Below are 17,498 nucleotides of genomic sequence, written 5' to 3'. Positions count from 1 at the left end.
TGAGAGACTGGGTAATCGGACGCTACTATGACAACAACAATGAAATAGTCAATAAGTCAAGGATGGTTGCAAGGTTGGAGGAAATTTGCACAGGATATGTACAATTTGCTAGAGTAATTTTGAGGAAGTTGAGGAACACAGGGAAGAAGAGAGAAAGGCAAGTCGCTCATCAACGTGTCAATGCTCTTGATGAGCGACACTGCCCAGGTTGATATCATGCTCATCAACGATGAGCCTGACATTATCCGCATCTACATCTGCATCTACGTCTGCATCCTGGTCGGCATCAGCTTCCGATCCAGCTTCTACTTGCTCAGGCAACACCGCATCTGAGCCGCCCTTGACGCTGGCAAAAGTGTCAGCGTTCAAGGGCTTCATGTCAGGGGCAGACATCAACAATGCCAGTGGAGTGCCCTCGCCATGCATCCATTCATCCTCCCACAAGTTAATAATCTTCGAGCATTTCTTCAGGTCGCGCATGAGCAGCTGCTCTACCATCCTCCGCAGCCCTTGACTCGCATGAGCGCCATCCCCGTCAAGTGGCCATCCTGCTCCTCTCCATCATCTGCAATGCCGTCTCCTGACTGCAATTATATTTACGAGTGACACAGATGGCAGAGAATTTGAGGAATGTATGGAAGAGGCTGTGCATCATCTCCTGGATGATGCGTGCCTGGATCTCGTCATACAGTGTCAAGGAATAGTATGCTGCAGAATGCATAATGTGAAATGTCGTGTCTAGACCAAATTTTCGGTTCAAGAAAGCAAGGGTCCCAGTGTAGAGAAAGTTGAGAGTGAAGTGTTGGGTGCTCCACTGGCTTCGAAACAGCAGATCCCAGATTAACTTCAGCCCTTTGAGGTCCGCACAGAGTGAGAGCACAGCCACAGCTTTGAGAATCCCCCGAATCAAGCATTGGGTGCTCCGCTGGCTTCGGAACAGCAGATCTCAGATTAGCTTCAGCTCTCTGATGCCCATGCTCTGAATTGCCAGCACAAGGCATTGCACGAAACGTGCACGATCCTTCAGATGGTGATGAGTGCATCAGTTCGTAGTCAAGGTTGAGTCTGATCAGTCTATATCACAACGATGCAAGTGATACATGAAATAGAACATCCACACAGCTCCAGGATGACACATCATAATCGAACTGGTAGACTTCAATAGCTGTCTGCCTGAGATGAGAGTAAACATCTTGCTCATTTAGAGGCAAGACCTGGCACCTGAGTTTGCACCTTGAGACCATATACGTAAGAAGAGCCTTTGTCACCTGAATAATGTCACAACCGAAACAACGGCCATCACGCTGTCTGTAAGCGGCCGAGTACTTCAGCCCTTGCACAGTGTCGGCTGAATTTTCCAGTTGTGACCACAGCTTCTGCAATGCATCAGAGGTTATACACAACACAACATCAAAGCACAGGTCACTTGCAGCTCAGAAGCCATTGTAAGCTCACTGGGCATCCCCACGTGCATCGGACGGCGGGCGTGCATCGTGAGTACGATCAAAGATCCAGTATGGCTGGCGACAGATGTCTTTCACGATTCTGATGGCGAGATTAGCACCCTCCACCATCCTGATATGTCAAGATGCTGAACAGATATCATCGTGGGCATCTGAGTGAGCAAGTAGGTAGGATCGATGCAGCAGTGGATCAGCAGCCACTGCAGAGTGCCAACGTCGAGATTCTTGATGCAGTAGTGGAAGTGTTGAGCAAGGATGGCGAAACGATGTGCAATAGACGCTCAAGATCACAAGTTTGAAGTCGCGTGCAGGCGCAGCGTGCACGGGAGCATCCGCGCCACCTCTCTCTGCCTCCCAATTCCATTCCATCTCCTCCAATCTGTTATCTTCCATTTCTAACCTGCCAACTCTCTGAAACGCCATCCCAGCAGCCCTACTTCAGTTCACCATATAATGGTGAAACCTTTGAGTTCAATAATCCCTGATCATACGTCCCCATGTGTCTCGTCATGTTCGCAGAGCTCAACAGTGAATGCGACGAAGCAGCATCACTCAGCAGGCCGTTTGACAATGCTGGCAGGTCCCCCAAGCTCTTTCATACACTTCATCAGGAACAGAACTCTGTCCTCAGTCTGGCCGCTGATGCGAGTCATGTCTACAGCGGCAGCCCCACTGGAGATATCTCCGTCAGTCTTGCCCCACCTATCACGCTATCAATGTTTCGAAACTGAATGATTGGATCCGTGCATGCTCAGGTATGGGACAAGCACATGCTCAAATTGAAGACCTCACTCAGAGGACATACTGGTAGTGTCCTCACCCTCGAGTACACCTCTGACAAGGAGTGGCTCTTTAGTGCATCTGGTGAGCATTGCGTGACAGTCACCCTCTTGCTGGTCATGCTGAAGACATGACACAGGTGACAGCACAATACGTGTATGTCGTAGTTGTATTCTGCGCAATAATCTCTCACCTCTCCTTCACCTCAGATTTGGAGCACGCGATTTCTCTGTTCACTTTATATTCTCAATCCGCATGGCGAAACCGATGCAGGTGACCTCTTCTCACTCGCTTGGTCTCCTGCGCTTCAGACACTCTACGTCGGGTGCTAAGACACATCTCTGCAGTGGTTCACCTTTTCCATATCTCCATTTCCTTCATCAAGTTTATTTGCCTACGGGTCAATATTCCTAGACTCGCCTGATGCCAGCGGGTGCTCCACACTGACACGTCACGTGCACAAGTTCTTTGAAAGCTACCCGCAATATCAGCGCCGCCTCGCAGATCTGTTCACATGCAATCCGACGTGCTTGAGCTGCTCGAATGGCTCACCTCCTCTGACACCTCCGTTGACGTCATCCTCCCTGCCGAGCACATCCGGCTCACCCTCGAGCTCAACGCAAGCGCTGCAGCATTCCATGATCACGTTGCAGGTGCCACCAGCAAATGTGATCTACTCCGTGCATTACGGATACATCTACTGCATGACGCTGGTCCCGAGCTCACGTGAAGCTTCAGACGATCTGCCTTCGGAGCGGAGGCAGATGGCGAGATGCACAATCTACAGCTCGTCACGAGAAGTGGTGATGAGACTGTGAAGGTGCGTGCCCATTGAGCTTAAAATGCTGTGCTTCTGGCTAAATCTCGGCGCTTTCTCTTTAATGACATAACAACAGCTGTGGCAATTGGCTTCTGGGAACTCAACACCGATTCTCCTGCACACGTTTGGCTGTTGCACAGGTGCAGTGCTCACGGTCACAGTTTGTGGTGAGACGGTCTTCGCTGGTTGCCAGGATGGGCATGTCCAGGTCTGGGACCTTGAGACTTGAACTCTTGTTTGCATTCTCATCGTGGTTGAGGTAAGGCTATATTAATGTGAATCGTGTGCATATTACTAACTCATCATCCTAGAATGTGGGACATCCTTTCCCAGTCACTACTCCATTCAGACTTGTCTGTATGCTTTGCAAATGGAGAATTACAGGTGCGCCTTGTTTAGCATGGGATATGTACAGTAGTTGACGTGGTGGGTCTTACGGTCTTGGTAGCGCTGGTCCTCCCAGTTTGATTGCACTGCATCCTGGAAAGCCCATGAAGGAATCGTCCTCTCCTCAATTGTAATGAGCATTCCATCTTCCCCATTTGCCGATGCCGACCTGCACGAATTGGACATGACAGCATGCTTTTCCCCAGCCGTTTTCGCTTTGGTGACTGGCGCGAACCATCAAAGCATGTTTTGAGAGCACACTGTTGATGTTGCAATGTCTAACAGTGATTGTCAGATCTGGGAGGTCGAGCCACCGAAATTGAAGCTGCTCAGTCCATTGTCCTTGACATTTGATATCGATCTTGGCGATGCAAGCAATGGTAGGTTTCTCAACACATGTCCCCTTTCCTCAAAAAGCTGATTGTCTGTATGGCAGAAACAATGGTGTATGTCTTATCTAAACTCGTCTCGATCCCGAGCGTCAGCAATTCCCTTGCACATCAGAAGGATTGCCGGCAAGCGGCGATCTGGTTGTGCAAATGCTTCACTCAGCTCGGAGCTGTGTCATCATTGGTGTGTTTCTGCTGTGCCCAGGTTCTCATGTTGCTCACCAATCATGAACCTACAGTTACCGACTGGTGAGAGCACAAACCCCCTTGTCTTTGCCACCTTCTCAGGGATGCAGACGAAGCGCAAGCATCTGCGAATCCTCTTTTACGGGTTTGTCTGCATTCGTACACGGGGGAGATGATGGCCACTGATATGCATCCTGCGTCAGGCACTATGGTGTTATCGCCGCTTCTCACTGAGAATGGCAGTCTGATCCCTTTGCATTGACCGGATGCAATGGCTATTTGTATGGCCGTGGCGCAACTGATAACAAGGGCCCCATCATGGCTGTGGTGTGCGTGGCTGCAGAATTACTCATTCGATGTGTGCTTGATCTTGACCTGGTGCTCTTGATTGAGGGTGAGGAGGAAGCGGGGAGTGGAGGGTTCACTGAGACGGTATGGAAAAACAAGGTTCGTAGCTCGATAGCATGCTCTGTGGCAGTGTTTGCTGATGCTTCATGGGAACAACTTCGTGTGATAGGATGCAATCGGGCCGATCGATGCTATTCTTGTGAGGTATGTTACATTGCAACCCTGCGCACTGCAGATCCTCACTCATATAGGAATTCTTGGACCAGCAATTTGACGTGGATTGTGGAGGACACGCCTTGCATCACGTATGGATTATGCAGGGTAGTGCATTGTCACGTCGAGATAAGGAGCTTGCTTACCTCAGTTCTTCATCAGGCTTATGGTGGGTTTTCAGATTTCCTGCAAAGGACCTGATCGGCATTCCAGCGTGGATGGAGGAGCTACGATCGAACCTATGCTGGACATGTAAGTGCTCTGTGGATTTAGCCAGATACTGGAATAGCTAATATGTCCTTCCTTGTAGGCTCAAGCCCCTCGGCACTCTCATTGACAGGCAAAATCGCATAACGATTCCCAAATTCTGTGAGTAGGCCTGAGATCCGTCTGAATTGCAAGGCTAAATAGTTCTCAGATAAAAGTGTGCATCCAATAATGAGAGAGGAAGAGCATTTATACTTGGTGCTTGCAGGGATCATGCACATGCCAGCATCTTCGATTGCTGCACGTTGGCATGAACTGTCTTTAACAGTGCACAATGTTGAGGTATCTGGGCCAAGGAGTACGTTGGACTTATGAGGAAAGCTGGGACATGGTGCTTATTTATCTCCATCGCAGACTCAACGGTCATACCTGCGACAGTGAAAGCTCATGTCTCCTTGCACATCGTGCCGGACCAGGATCTGAACACAGTCACGAATGCCTTGTGTGAACATCTTCAGTGGTCCTTTGAGAAGATGCACTCGCCGAACAAGCTGAAGGTACTATTCGTGCTCGCTCATTGTGATCAATATTTGACCTCGCTGGTCCTGCAGGTCTGCATAGATTGAACTGTGGACTGGTGGATCAAGAACCTGGATGATCCATGATTCCATGCACTTGAGGATGCAGTGCGAGATGAGTGAAGGCAGGAGCCTTTGCAGATACGAGAGGGCGGGGTAAGTCATTAGATCTTAAGTATACATGCGTGTCAGGCTGACTGAGTACCTCTGCAGTTCATACCATCTCTTCCATATCTGGAGAGAGAGTTCACCTGCCATGTGCTTCACCTACCAATGGGCAAGAGCTCGGTAAGCCCAGCAGGGTGTTTATTCTCTGAGAGATGGTGCATGCTCATATGCCCTCCATTGAAGGATCAGGCTCATTTACTGAACGAGTGACCATCCCTCTCTAATCTGTGCCTCGACAAGCTGATCGTGGAGTGCTTTCTGCAGAATGTCGCAAAGCTAGAGCCATCGCATCCTAGTGTTATGACTCCCGAGGATCAGGATGGCTCTTCATAGCCTCCAGACTATGAGACGTATCGTGGAATACGATATGACGTATTACCCCTTTCTTCTTTCACTCTCTTTTGCTGCTATCGATATGTTCCAGTCGTTTGCTCTATGGTATTGCTCATGATATCAGAATACAACATCTCTCATCGTGACCTCTTGTTGTCTCACATCTCATCTTTCATCACGGACTCTCAGATTTCTTGTAGATCTGTGTATTGTAAATTAGAATGAAACAACAGTGTTTTTGTGGATTATATGACTTTGCGGGTGGGATCGATGCATCCGAGCATGTAGCCACACACGCGTGTCTATTCGACACCACTGACACGTTACGGTTGTAGATCAGGTGACCACGCTTCACCGTAGGTGCAGCCGCTTTGAGCTGTTCAAGCTCCTTGGCATCTGCTACTACATGCTAAGCCATATATACTTCTGTGGTGCAGAAGTATGTCTGAATAGGGAGTGAAACTCTTGTCTAGCGGTCAGCCTCTGACGGTACGTTCTAGAGCGGGTTCAATGAGGTTTATGCCTTCTAACTTTCCCTCCTGAAAATAGTAGCTTAGTGCAAATGCCCTGCCATTGAGCAAAATGGCTCACCACATGAGCACAGTTCTCTCGAAAAGCTCCTCAGAGATTCTCTCACACCTGTCCTGCATGCGCTCGTCTTTCTCCTCCCAGATTACATTCTTCGTGCTCTCAGTTTCCTCTTCCCACGATGCATCAGAGGTCTCTTCCCTGATATCGCACTTGATGTCGCTCACAGAGCAGTCTGTTGGATGTCTCTCATCTCGGTTAGACAATGAAATGCTGTCAAGGAAAGACGTGTTCAGTTGCTCTGTGGTGGTATTTGACAACAGCAGTGCTATCCCTTTTTGGAGTGCTATCCCCAGCAGGCAGGCTGACAGGTCAGATGATGGCATTTGAACAGGAGAAAAAGTGAAGGTAATGGATCCCCAGATGCCCCGAGTCACAGGAATGGCCTTGACTGGGATGATGTCTGGGCCAAGAATAGCCATGAATATGCTCGTCCGCCCGAGTTTCAGTCTTTGCAGTGAGCACAATCTGTTTTGAGCATACGATCCTGTGCAGATTATCATGAAAAGATGCGATAATCTAGACATTGTAATTTACTTGTCCGATGGGTCCCCAGAAGGTTTGTCCAGTGCCCTTCATACTTTACCGGTCATGACCAATATTGGTAAGCCAGCTACACCGATTTTTCAATCCAACATGTCACGTTTACTCATCTCGACAAGGTAGGCATGATTGGTGCATCCACCCCATTGTTGGTATGACATAATGAATCCACCTGTGAAGGATCTCTGTGGGCACCCACTTCTGTCTATGCAAGTGCTTAGTGCTGATATCATTGTGCGTAGTGCCCGTATGACGCCGATTCTCCATAATAGACACGAGAAGGTGCAGGAGACCACGATCAACCTCATCGTTCGCATTGGTATGCCCGTCTCCCATCATTCACCGATAATATGCAAACATCGTTCAATCCAGCCAGCTGCAGCGCTGAGTTCACGCCAGTGTGAGCATGAATGCGTATCTGCTTCGAGCTTCTGAATCTACTGAAGGTGCACAAGAAGGGCATCCGTCGTGCGGCAGTCGATTCTTTTTGTTACATTGCCAAGAGTCTTGGTCCTCAAGATGTATTACAAGTATTGCCTACAAACATATGTGTCCAGGAGCGACAGAGTCATGTCTGCAGTATGATTGCAATCACTATTATAGCAGAGACCTGCGGTCTTAAATCTAAATCCTTCTCACATGCATTTGTTCACTAAACAGAACCTTTCCAGCTTTCACATGTATCCTACTATCCTCAATGAGTATTGCACTGCCGAACTAAATGTCCAGGTTGAATATTCGAAGGTGCTCTCATTCGCATTCTAATGTGTCGATCCACAGTCGGTGAACTAAGTCTGTGGTCACGATGTTCGAGGATGCTCTCACGGACTGTGACCTTGTACACTGACAGACCGCCGCTCGAGGCGATGGTGGTTCTCAGTGAGCTGAGGAATTCCATCAACCTTCTGTGTGATTTTTGCTGAACCTAATAGGATTGATAGGCTTCGTCCTTGTGGGTATCCCGGTGTATTAGCTCACTCAAAGGAGGTGAAACGCATCGCCTTCCGACATCATATGTAAGCTCTCAAATGTATTTGAGATCACCGATGTTGAGCAAGCACATCCATTAGCAGTGCATGTGAACTGTTTCACATGAATACATGGCAGACCAACACCAGGCACTGGATGGCAAGCTGTAGCTACTGAGGGCGACGAGCAGGTCGAGATGAATGAGACCAGCGGGTCATTTCATTCATGATATATTAGATGAACTTTGATACCATCGACAAGAGCAGATGTTCGCTATGGTGGGTGCATCCACACGGTGCAGCTTGTGTGGAGAGAACTGATATGTCATGTAGGCTACCCACACCTACAAGTTCGATGTCAAGGTACACCTCTATATTTGTCGTGCTGTGGCTGCACAGCTCATGATGTTCAGATGACCTGCAGTGGCTGCTCCGATGCCATTGAACATGCATTGAAGAAGGCACAAGCTGATGGTATGTCCCTGGCCTAAAGTAGTGAGAGCGTGGTGCTGAACGGGCCTCCACGGACACTAGGCGTAGACTCCTACAATGTAAGCTTGGAAAAGCAGGAGGTCATCGTGAAGGGGTCGATCCCGTATGACACGTTGCTGGAGAAGACCAAGAAGATGGATAAGGAGGTGTGTGTACGAGGTGACTAGCCTGCTGCGATGCGAGATCATGGTTGTGTGTCTTATTTCTGGCACAGGTGCGCTCCGGGCAGACGGTGGAATGAGCAGGTTTGTGGCTGAGGTGCTGGCTGTGGCTAGCGGTGATATCACGCCTCAGTGTCTGATGAGTATGTAGGATATAAATATGCATATGATGACCATGAGATGTCCGCATGTGTGGCAACGTACGTGAGGAAAGCCGTAACCAGTCTGGGGTTGAGCAAATTGACAATGTCGATGACAGAGCAGAGAAGAGAATCACGGTTGCCGATCTCAGAAGGGAGACGAGCACCTGCATGGTTGTTCCTGGCAGGACCTCGTATACAGCCTCGGCTTCTCCTCACCCTCTTGCCCTTCTCCTGCACCACAATCCCATATAATCCACCGATCCACTCTTTCCTTTCATAAAATGACACCCGCCTCCGCTGCACATGTGAGCTGATCTTGCATCCTGTCTCGACTTGTCATGCCAGTGGAATTCCGCTTGGCATTGCAGAGTTTGTGGGAGCACCGACTTTTCTTCACAACCTTCACTTTGACTGGATATATGACACAACAGAGAGCTTGCACTCCTTCATGGCCTCGCGGGACTCAATGATGATGGCTGTCCTAACTGCTTATCTGACCACTCCTTACTACGTGAATGATGTCGACTATATCACTGCCTATCTGGACATACACGCGCAAAGCACTCCGAGCTATGTCTACACGTATATTTTGTGGGCAGTCATTGCCGTGACCTTAGTGCTCTTTGCTGCCTTTCACCTGGTCAGCCTCAGAGGTGGCTATTTCGGTGCTCTCTGGAGTAAGTGGGTCATCCGCCAGAGGACATAGAGGAAGAAGCATGCCCTCAAGGTCACCATGTGGAGAGGAGACCCTCACTGGCAGCTGTTATCTCTCCCCTCCAAATGCTCAGATTATCATCTTGATGTCCATCGTAATTGCGACACTCATACTCGTGTTCGCTGGCCCAGACTACATTGCTCCGAAGTCCACAGCCGCTGACATGTGAAATACCTCCAGTATGCTACTTACGAGATGTTCGGTCAATGTCTCTGCATTGACCCAGTACATGCCTGACTACACGATTGGCAAAGCCTGGTGGACATTGGGCAACAGAACGGGTCTCATCGCCTTTACCCTCTTTCCTCTGTGCGTGCTTTTGGCTCTGAAAGCACTGCCATTCGCAGTGCTAGCCCTGCCCTTCATCATCCAGCTGCATTTCGACAAACTCGCCGGGATGCACAGGTGGATCGGCCGTCTCATCTGGTTTTTTCCGTGCTGCATGTCATTTTCTGAAGCATACAGCTCACCATAGAGCAGAGAAGCAGCACTGGGAAGGTGCTCTATACCTATGCCTGGGATTATATCAACTTTATTTATGGATGGATTGTGGGTATACAGACCTGGGTGCGGTTCATCGATAACTCTGACCAGCTCGACAGGCTTTCGGCTTCATGACAGTCCTGGTGGTTCGCTCCCTCCGCCCCATCTGGTGGCTTTACTATAAAATTTTCTACTTCCTATACGTCATGCTAGTGCCGCTAACACTCATCTTCTTCACCCTGCACCATGCATCCGTGGGATGGTGGTGCTGGGCAGCCCTCACGCTGTGGATCAGAGAGCGCATATGGCGATCGATATGGTGGCTGACTACCAATGACTATCTTGACAGAGTGCTTCCATCGCCGGCTCCGAAGAACTCACAGAAGGGGCCAGCGTTGAACGCTTCTGCTTTGCTGGAGTCATGGGAGATGGAGCCAATGTCCTCCCCTCATGTGCTGAAGAAGCTCTACATTCCTCCTAGCTCACCGACAACATCCAAACTGAGCATGGATGTTCATATCACATGCATACCAGGCAAGGTCACATTGGGCGCCTCTGGCAGCTACATTCCACCACTGGGCTTTGCACATGCGGAGCTCCTTCCTGGACGAACGATACGACTGTGCCTCATTACGCCGGGCTACATGCCCTGGGTGCGTGGACAGCATTTCCTCCTGAGGATTCTCACTATATCACAGCTCACCATGCATCCATTCACCGTGGCCACCGTATGCGGTCAAGAAGCGCCAATGGATGAGGGCCGGGAGCTCATCTTCCTGATCCGTGCAAAGAATGGGTGGACAAAGCGCTTGTGGGACACTGTTGTGTGCACCATTGTCAGTGGGAGGCACCACCGAGCACCTGTCTGTGGGTTGAGAGCTCCCCGCTCGAGGCATTGTGATGTGCACGTATGTGGATGGGTTGTTTGGCTCGGCGGTGCATGCCCGGTGGGGAGCGTACTTGACTGTGCTTATTATTGCTGGTGGCTTAGGCATTGGCTTTGGCCTGTCCATGCTGCAGTATGTGTGCCTATGTCTCACTGGCAGAGATGGCTCATCCCTTGGTGGGAAGCGAGGTGAATGGGGGAAGCCCAGTTTCAACATCAGACATGTTCACCTTGTTTGACTGGTACATGAGTTCAGTGAGTGGTACTGCCAGATTCTACGGGTCTCCAAGGCTCATTGTCTTCTTAGGCCATATACAGTGGTGTGCCATGATCTTGCACTGATGTATGTCGATGATCTCAAGCTCAGAGCTGCAGGTGAACGTATTTGTGATGAATGCCAAAATGATCCAAGAATCTTCTTTAGCAATGATGCTGCACACACCTTCAACAGACACTCTCTTTCCTCCAAACCACTCTTTGTGTGGCAGGATCATGTGAAGACGGAAGAGAAAAGTGCTCATTCAGGGCCCATATCCTCTGCTGATGGGGAGGTGGATGACATTTTTGATCCGCATTATCACCAGGGCGACTATGTCGAGTGGAAAGGTGATTTAGGGCATGAGGAGCATGTTTTGGACCTGACTAATTTTGAGGGTGATGATGATACAGTGATGCCTGGTGAGAGGCAATTCGGAAACTCAGTGAAGAGAGAGGGGAGGTTGTGCAGGGCTGCTTCACAGGCTGCGCTGTTGTCTGGGAAGTGCAAGCGACATCAGGATGGGGATGATGAGAAGGATAATGGTCTGGACCATGTGTTCAATTTATCGTCAGTGTGACTGGTCACTCAGAGGGAGAATGTTGATCTCATGTGGTCGATTCTAGAGAATTCTGAAGACGGACCATCTAACGTGCTACCTCTCAAGTCCCCTGACTTTTCTACTTGCCAACGTGACATGCGACACCTCTATTACCCACCTCACCACACTCTATGCTTGTGCCTGAATCCGTGACATCCACATCAATGTTCCTTCTCCCCGACTCCCCGCAATCGCCGAAGGGCAAGGTAAGAGTAAGTATGTCCCCTTCATCACCCACGAGCGTGGCGTCGCAGCCATTCTCGCCAGGTTCACAGGTGAGTGGATGGTCCGAGGCTGGGAGTCTCATGGTGCTCATGTCTGAGGTAGACATCGGGAAGAGCGGGGAACATCTGCGGCTAGAGCTTGACGAGCAGGAGCTGCAGGATGTGGGTGTCATCATGGAACATGCCCATCCCAGGAAGCTGCGATTGTATAAAGTTGTCGCAGAAGAGGTACAGCTCATCCAGAAGCATATCATAGTTGAATGTAAGCAGTATCATTTTCTGGATCTTGGCACAGCAGACACTCATCCGAAAATCATTAGGTTGCGGCCCATTGTCACTGAACGCCGTCGTGCGCAAGGCCATCACGTCGCAGATCAACCTCGAATGAATATGATGGGGAGACCTAAGTGGCTCCATCACGCTGGTGTCTGAGGATTTCGAATACTGATGTTTTGTTGATTCATGTTTCTTTTGGTGACCTTTCACAGCCTAACAAGCTCTGTCACGAAGCATGTCTCAGATGAGCTTTCCGTTCGCAGAACATTAATATTGTACTATACCTTTACCATCACTCAGATACCGTTACTCGTAGGCAGCTGTAATAGGTGCTTTCTGCCGAGTCTCAACAATGTAGGTGCAGGACATTGTATAGCATCTGGATGTAGCCAGCTAAGTGCACGCGGTCAAGTCGATCGCGTCAGGTCAGGACACGTCTCTCACTTCAAAAATGCTGTGTCTTGTCTAGTCGAAGCGCACTGCATACTACTGGGTGCTGAGCTTGTTTCACATTGCTGTCCATACTAAGTCTCATACGGGCTCTGCGCCAGAGGACAGTTCATCGTCTACGATATCACTATATCAAAGCAATGGCCTCAGAGACTGCAGAGCCTCCACCGATCACGATCTCCGAGGGATACACCCTGCATACAGAAAATGCCTACTACATCCTCTTGCCGCCAGACAACCAAGCATTCCTGAAACCCGTCGAGGAGTTCAACCATGACCTGAGCATGGCATGCATCCGTACCTGGAGTGAGCTGCTGAATGAGGAGAAGCAGGCAAAGTGGCAGCAGTCTCAGGAAAGGCAAGCTAAGAAGAAGGAGAATGGGTGCGGACCAAAGCCCAAGCAGGTGAAGAGTGAGTGTCCAAGAAGGGTGAAGTAGCTTGTATAACATGTTCAAGCAGTCGGGAATGAGACGATGGCTTCCGTTATTGCTACAGAGGGGACTGTGGATGCTGAAATGGCCTCTGACCAGGCTAGCAAAGGATCGTCTGAGGCGAAAGAGACTGCATCTTCCAATCAGTCGTTGAAACAAGCTCACAAAAGCAGAAAGAGGTGTGAAATGTCCTATGCATGTCATTTACACTCGTAGATATGAATTGGTCTCGCACTGTAGCACCCATGCAGGAGCGTGATTCTGGAGGCTCTCTCTGCGACAGGTCTGCATTCAATTCATTACGCGAAGGAAGTTCCTTTGGCCAGGTACGCATATATGTGCATGTGCATGTCATTCATTGGATTTACATTTGCGTTTGCAGATATGTCATCGTGAATCGCGAATCACGAATGATTATTCCCCTGCCACTGTTGAAGCAATGTGAAGGAATGTTGAGATCAACGGACTCGCAGATAACACCGAAACAATTGAAGCAGGCTCGTCAGAGACTCCAAAACGTCAGGGCAGCAAGCCGGTGCCACCAAAAGTTAGAGTGAATGAAGGGGACGCTTGATAGGTCCTCTCGAACAATCGGCGGCACAAAGGAACTGAGCATCATCCAAGTGCATTGATGTACGATTACCGGACAGAACGAGCGTGTGTCGATGTTGTAGACCTGGATCCGTATGGGGCAGCTGCACCGTTCATCGACGCTGTAGTACAATGCATGAATGATGGAGGTCAGCTGCTCATTCATTCACATCCTCGCATTGTGCTGACTCGCTCGTGATCTAGGTCTCGTGTGCGTGACATGTATGAACCTTTCAGTGCTAGCAACATTGAACTATCTTGAAAAATGGTGCGCACTCCTCTGCGCCTCTTCATCCTCTGGTGTATCAAGATCCCTCGCAGCTTCTTCAATTATGGAGGTGTGCCTGTAAAGGTGGAATATTGCCACGAAGCGGTACATGACTTTCAGGCAATTTTATGACTGGCATCTGATAACCAACTATAGGCCCTTCGCCTCGTACTGCACACAATATTAACATCCATTGCCAGGTACGGTCGATACATCCAGCCACTCCTGTCCCTCTCAATTGACTTCTATGTCCATCTGTTTGTCCGCATATATACATCAGCGAATGAGGTCACAAAGGCTTTCAGGTGAGTTTTTGCTTCATCAGCATGCGGTGCTCAAAGGTAACTGCCTCTGACAGCAAGACATCCATTTACTACATATGCAGCGGCTGCCAGTCGTTCTATGAGCAACCTTTTAGACGGATGACCAGAACGTACATGAACTGAGCGGAAACATCAACTACCACTTCAAGGCACATGCTGGACTGACAGTGCCTAGCAATGTCCAGAGTGCAATTGAATGCTGCACGTATGCATCTCGTTGCTCCAGATTCTCGCTCGTTCCTCATCCTTTCCCAGGTCACTGGACCGATGTGGTCGGGGTCAATTCATGACCCTGCTTTTATCTCGAAAGTATTGGAACACATCGAAGCTAGCAATGATAAGTATGGCACTTCGGCACGCATGAAAGGTATGCTGACTGTCGCAAAGGAGGTGGGTACCATGCAATTTCAGCAAGACTTGCTCTAATTTCCTTCAGGAACTGAATACGCCATTCTACTTCATGCCTGCGAAAATAGCTGGCACCTTCCACTGCATATGCCCAGCGCTGGATGAGGTAGCGTAAGTACTATTTTTATGCTGCATCTTATCAAGTGCTGCGGGTCTAATTTTCGTGATGATTCTCAGCTTGGCACTGCTTCATGCGGGACACCAGATCTCCAGATCGCACATCAGTGCTGGCTCACTGAAGACCACTGCCACGCGCGCGGACGTCCACGATGTGTTTTGTTACAGTTAAGATGATCATGCTTAAATGTAGTAAAAGGCACCTAGTGGGCTGACACTAGTAAACCAGCTGCCTTTGATATAATGCAAGGTAATATGCCATGTCTGGTAGGGACCAGGCTTAATCTCAGATGGGCAGTGCTCAATGATCATCATGTGACTTTATTAGTCACGAATTCATGCAAGCTGATCAGTAGTCAACTTAGACTCGTCAACATTGTCTCAATCAACTTCAATTACTCAGAATGTGGAGGTAAGGGATATAGGTCGACTCAAAGTATAGTGTGGTGCATGTGTTACTTTCCTGGTGGCTATTTAGGTATATTCAAGGATAAATCTTCAACTACCATATATTAACCCTGAGATTGGCTAATTCTATCTGCCCCATGCTTGTTGTGGTGGAACTAAAATATCAACAATCCAGGCTGCACCATGTAGTGAGTGAACAGTTCAAGTGTGTCAGTCTCAGAGATTAAGGAAAGCTCAAACAACTAACTCAAAGGTTTTGTATTAGTTGAAGGAGTTGCACATAATGCTTTGGCTGTCATTGACACACTTAAATATTTTACACTGTCGTGTTACTTCAATAACATATAATAATTTATATTGGTTCATGTATTAGTCAAAACAGACTATCTATTAGTACAGCTGATTAAGCAATATTTAAGGACCTCCATGCCACCTGACCTGTCATCGCAAGACCATAAGCAAGAGCCAAAGAACCATAATACAGGTTCAATTCACTTAGGATTGCACACAACCTAGTGTATTATGCATGAGTTATCACATAATTTATAAGGTATTCCAACCAGTGGTCTATCTTACATCATTCTACTTAGAAGAATTCAAAAGAATGCTCTCGCATGTCACAGACTTGGGATTTGATATGACCACCTTATAAGTACATGAAGGTCTGCGCAAGTCTATTTTTTTTCCATGTAGCTACATTGTAAACTATCATGTGATACCATACAGGTCAGAAGCCTAAGTCTATCAAATAAGTCAGCGACTTTAAAGTTAACCAGTCATGGGTTATAAGCACTTACTGAATGGGCTGATTCCAACAAGACATCCCTTGAGCATACAAGGTGGTCCATGGGTTGATCCTGAGTCCAGGGTGCCACTTCTGGCAAACTCAACTCAGCTATGCGTTGGTAGAATGAGGCTAATAAGAAGTTAGTTAGTGCCATGTGAAGCTATAGGCATGAAATGACTTACCAGATTCTGCAAGGAATTCTTGGTCACAAAGCTGCATAGCTTTGAGGCAGTAGTTTGGCCAAAGTGAGAGAAGGTGCATTGCAGAGTAATTAATACCCCGATTGATGCCCATACGCTCTCTCTCATTGATTCCAAGTGTTCCTGCAGCAGCTTGTCCGAGTGCCTTGACTAATACATGGTTGGTGATGAGGTCCTGAACCAGGGCATCCAGGTGTGACCAAGTGAGTTCACCTTCGAGTGAGGCCACCTTTTGATATAGGCTAGGGATAGCTGTATCAAAGTGGAGTAGGTGGGATTGCAGCATCTCAATCACCACATTGCAGATGCGAACGTGATGAGTACCAAAGTACTCGAAGCGAGGTACCCTTATGGATGTCTCCTCAGATGAGTCAGTGCTGAGGTGGTTCCACTGCTTTGTCCAGTTAAGAAACTGAAGGGACCCATAATGGGCATGCTTGCAGTTGACCACGTGATCGACAAGTTGATGCACTGCCTCTTTTGCAGCTAAAGGGCCACAAGCTCTGAGCTCTCCAATAGATGTGCAACGGTTTATAGAGCGCTCTAAACCAGCCACAGAGGGACGTGGTTCATAAAGGCTTAACCCTGAGAGGTTGAAGCTGGGTGCTCCAAAGGGGTGGTCTCTCACCCCAAAAGGTGGTCTATCAAGGCCAAAGCCTTGAGCTGGGACTGCATCATGCCGAAGTGATCCGCTGTGATATGCCGCCCATCCTTGAATGTCGTAGGTAGAAAAATTCACTACCCTCAGAGAGAGAAGGGATGAGGGGGGTGAGGCAGGTGTCGGCATAGGAGGTTAGGTTAGGAGAAGGGACACAGCTGATAGAGCAAAGTGACGTCGAATGTGGACTCAGTGTCGTGTGAGAAAACAGATAAGCAGCACTTAAGGGTGTCTTAAGTCATGGACTGCTTTTGCTTATAAGCTCATCAGACCTGTTGTCAGTTATTTGTACAAGATACCAAACTGGAAAGGTATGAATTTACAAGAATTTAGTTTAACCTCTATTTAAAGTTCATTATACTCCATATAAGGAGATGTGTCTATTTCTCAAATCTAATGTTAGAAAGGGAGAATTAGCTGGGAATGTCCCATGACACTTGAACTGCCTCAAAGTGAGAGCAGAACAAATAAGGCATAAATTTCTCATAAATGTGAGAAAGGGTCTTACCACTTGTGGTGTATCTATTGTTTTTAATGCACATTTTGTGAGAACGGAGTATAATAAGATAGACCGTTAAGGATTTTTGATTTCATAGTCCATCAAAGAAGCACACACCACATCACCAAAGAAGCAGAATAGCACAAGGCT

General features: G+C 48.4%; 6 protein-coding genes across 6 annotated transcripts; 4 read left to right on the top strand and 2 right to left on the bottom strand.

Annotated features, from left to right (window-relative positions):
- Positions 1 to 177: 177 nt before the first annotated feature.
- On the bottom strand, positions 178 to 498 carry LAESUDRAFT_718478 (uncharacterized protein; the record flags this gene model as incomplete). The annotated part of the gene is made up of 1 exon (XM_040907438.1): positions 178 to 498. The coding sequence occupies one exon, from the start codon at positions 496 to 498 to the stop codon at positions 178 to 180; it is 321 nt and encodes a 106-aa protein (XP_040757579.1).
- Positions 499 to 1,798: 1,300 nt separating this feature from the next.
- LAESUDRAFT_732836 (uncharacterized protein) lies at positions 1,799 to 6,114 on the top strand. The gene is made up of 23 exons (XM_040910310.1): positions 1,799 to 1,962; positions 2,007 to 2,149; positions 2,219 to 2,344; positions 2,453 to 2,563; positions 2,591 to 2,969; positions 2,999 to 3,063; positions 3,140 to 3,271; positions 3,397 to 3,447; positions 3,512 to 3,696; positions 3,736 to 3,830; positions 3,887 to 4,023; positions 4,079 to 4,170; positions 4,229 to 4,238; positions 4,269 to 4,472; positions 4,543 to 4,577; positions 4,640 to 4,709; positions 4,768 to 4,838; positions 4,897 to 4,955; positions 5,005 to 5,151; positions 5,208 to 5,350; positions 5,501 to 5,527; positions 5,585 to 5,659; positions 5,780 to 6,114. Exons 1-23 carry the CDS (start codon positions 1,917 to 1,919, stop codon positions 5,870 to 5,872), a joined length of 2,496 nt encoding a protein of 831 aa, XP_040757578.1. The 5' UTR covers positions 1,799 to 1,916; the 3' UTR covers positions 5,873 to 6,114.
- Positions 6,115 to 8,304: 2,190 nt separating this feature from the next.
- On the top strand, positions 8,305 to 8,630 carry LAESUDRAFT_667492 (copper ion chaperone; the record flags this gene model as incomplete). Its single annotated transcript, XM_040905309.1, has 3 exons — positions 8,305 to 8,334; positions 8,385 to 8,445; positions 8,512 to 8,630. Coding segments are annotated over 3 exons (210 nt in total), but the record flags the coding sequence as incomplete, so codon positions are not given.
- A 585-nt stretch (positions 8,631 to 9,215) lies between these two features.
- On the top strand, positions 9,216 to 12,320 carry LAESUDRAFT_718475 (uncharacterized protein; the record flags this gene model as incomplete). The annotated part of the gene is made up of 9 exons (XM_040907437.1): positions 9,216 to 9,448; positions 9,663 to 9,791; positions 9,941 to 10,031; positions 10,085 to 10,618; positions 10,664 to 10,801; positions 10,957 to 11,106; positions 11,214 to 11,681; positions 11,984 to 12,194; positions 12,253 to 12,320. The coding sequence occupies 9 exons, from the start codon at positions 9,216 to 9,218 to the stop codon at positions 12,318 to 12,320; spliced, it is 2,022 nt and encodes a 673-aa protein (XP_040757576.1).
- Positions 12,321 to 12,798: 478 nt separating this feature from the next.
- Positions 12,799 to 14,968, top strand: LAESUDRAFT_739825 (N2,N2-dimethylguanosine tRNA methyltransferase; the record flags this gene model as incomplete). Its single annotated transcript, XM_040911042.1, has 12 exons — positions 12,799 to 13,069; positions 13,263 to 13,288; positions 13,330 to 13,401; positions 13,472 to 13,519; positions 13,547 to 13,642; positions 13,703 to 13,829; positions 13,885 to 13,982; positions 14,105 to 14,253; positions 14,396 to 14,438; positions 14,527 to 14,661; positions 14,708 to 14,790; positions 14,857 to 14,968. 12 exons carry the CDS (start codon positions 12,799 to 12,801, stop codon positions 14,966 to 14,968), a joined length of 1,260 nt encoding a protein of 419 aa, XP_040757575.1.
- A 944-nt stretch (positions 14,969 to 15,912) lies between these two features.
- On the bottom strand, positions 15,913 to 16,978 carry LAESUDRAFT_718473 (uncharacterized protein; the record flags this gene model as incomplete). The annotated part of the gene is made up of 3 exons (XM_040907436.1): positions 15,913 to 15,939; positions 16,002 to 16,120; positions 16,174 to 16,978. 3 exons carry the CDS (start codon positions 16,976 to 16,978, stop codon positions 15,913 to 15,915), a joined length of 951 nt encoding a protein of 316 aa, XP_040757574.1.
- Positions 16,979 to 17,498: the final 520 nt, after the last annotated feature.

Source organism: Laetiporus sulphureus (genome assembly GCF_001632365.1).
Source record: "Laetiporus sulphureus 93-53 unplaced genomic scaffold LAESUscaffold_108, whole genome shotgun sequence".
Classification (NCBI taxonomy): Eukaryota; Fungi; Basidiomycota; class Agaricomycetes; order Polyporales; family Laetiporaceae; genus Laetiporus; species Laetiporus sulphureus.
Note: the sequence above shows the minus strand (reverse complement) of the source record. Positions and strands in the feature narration are given on the sequence as shown.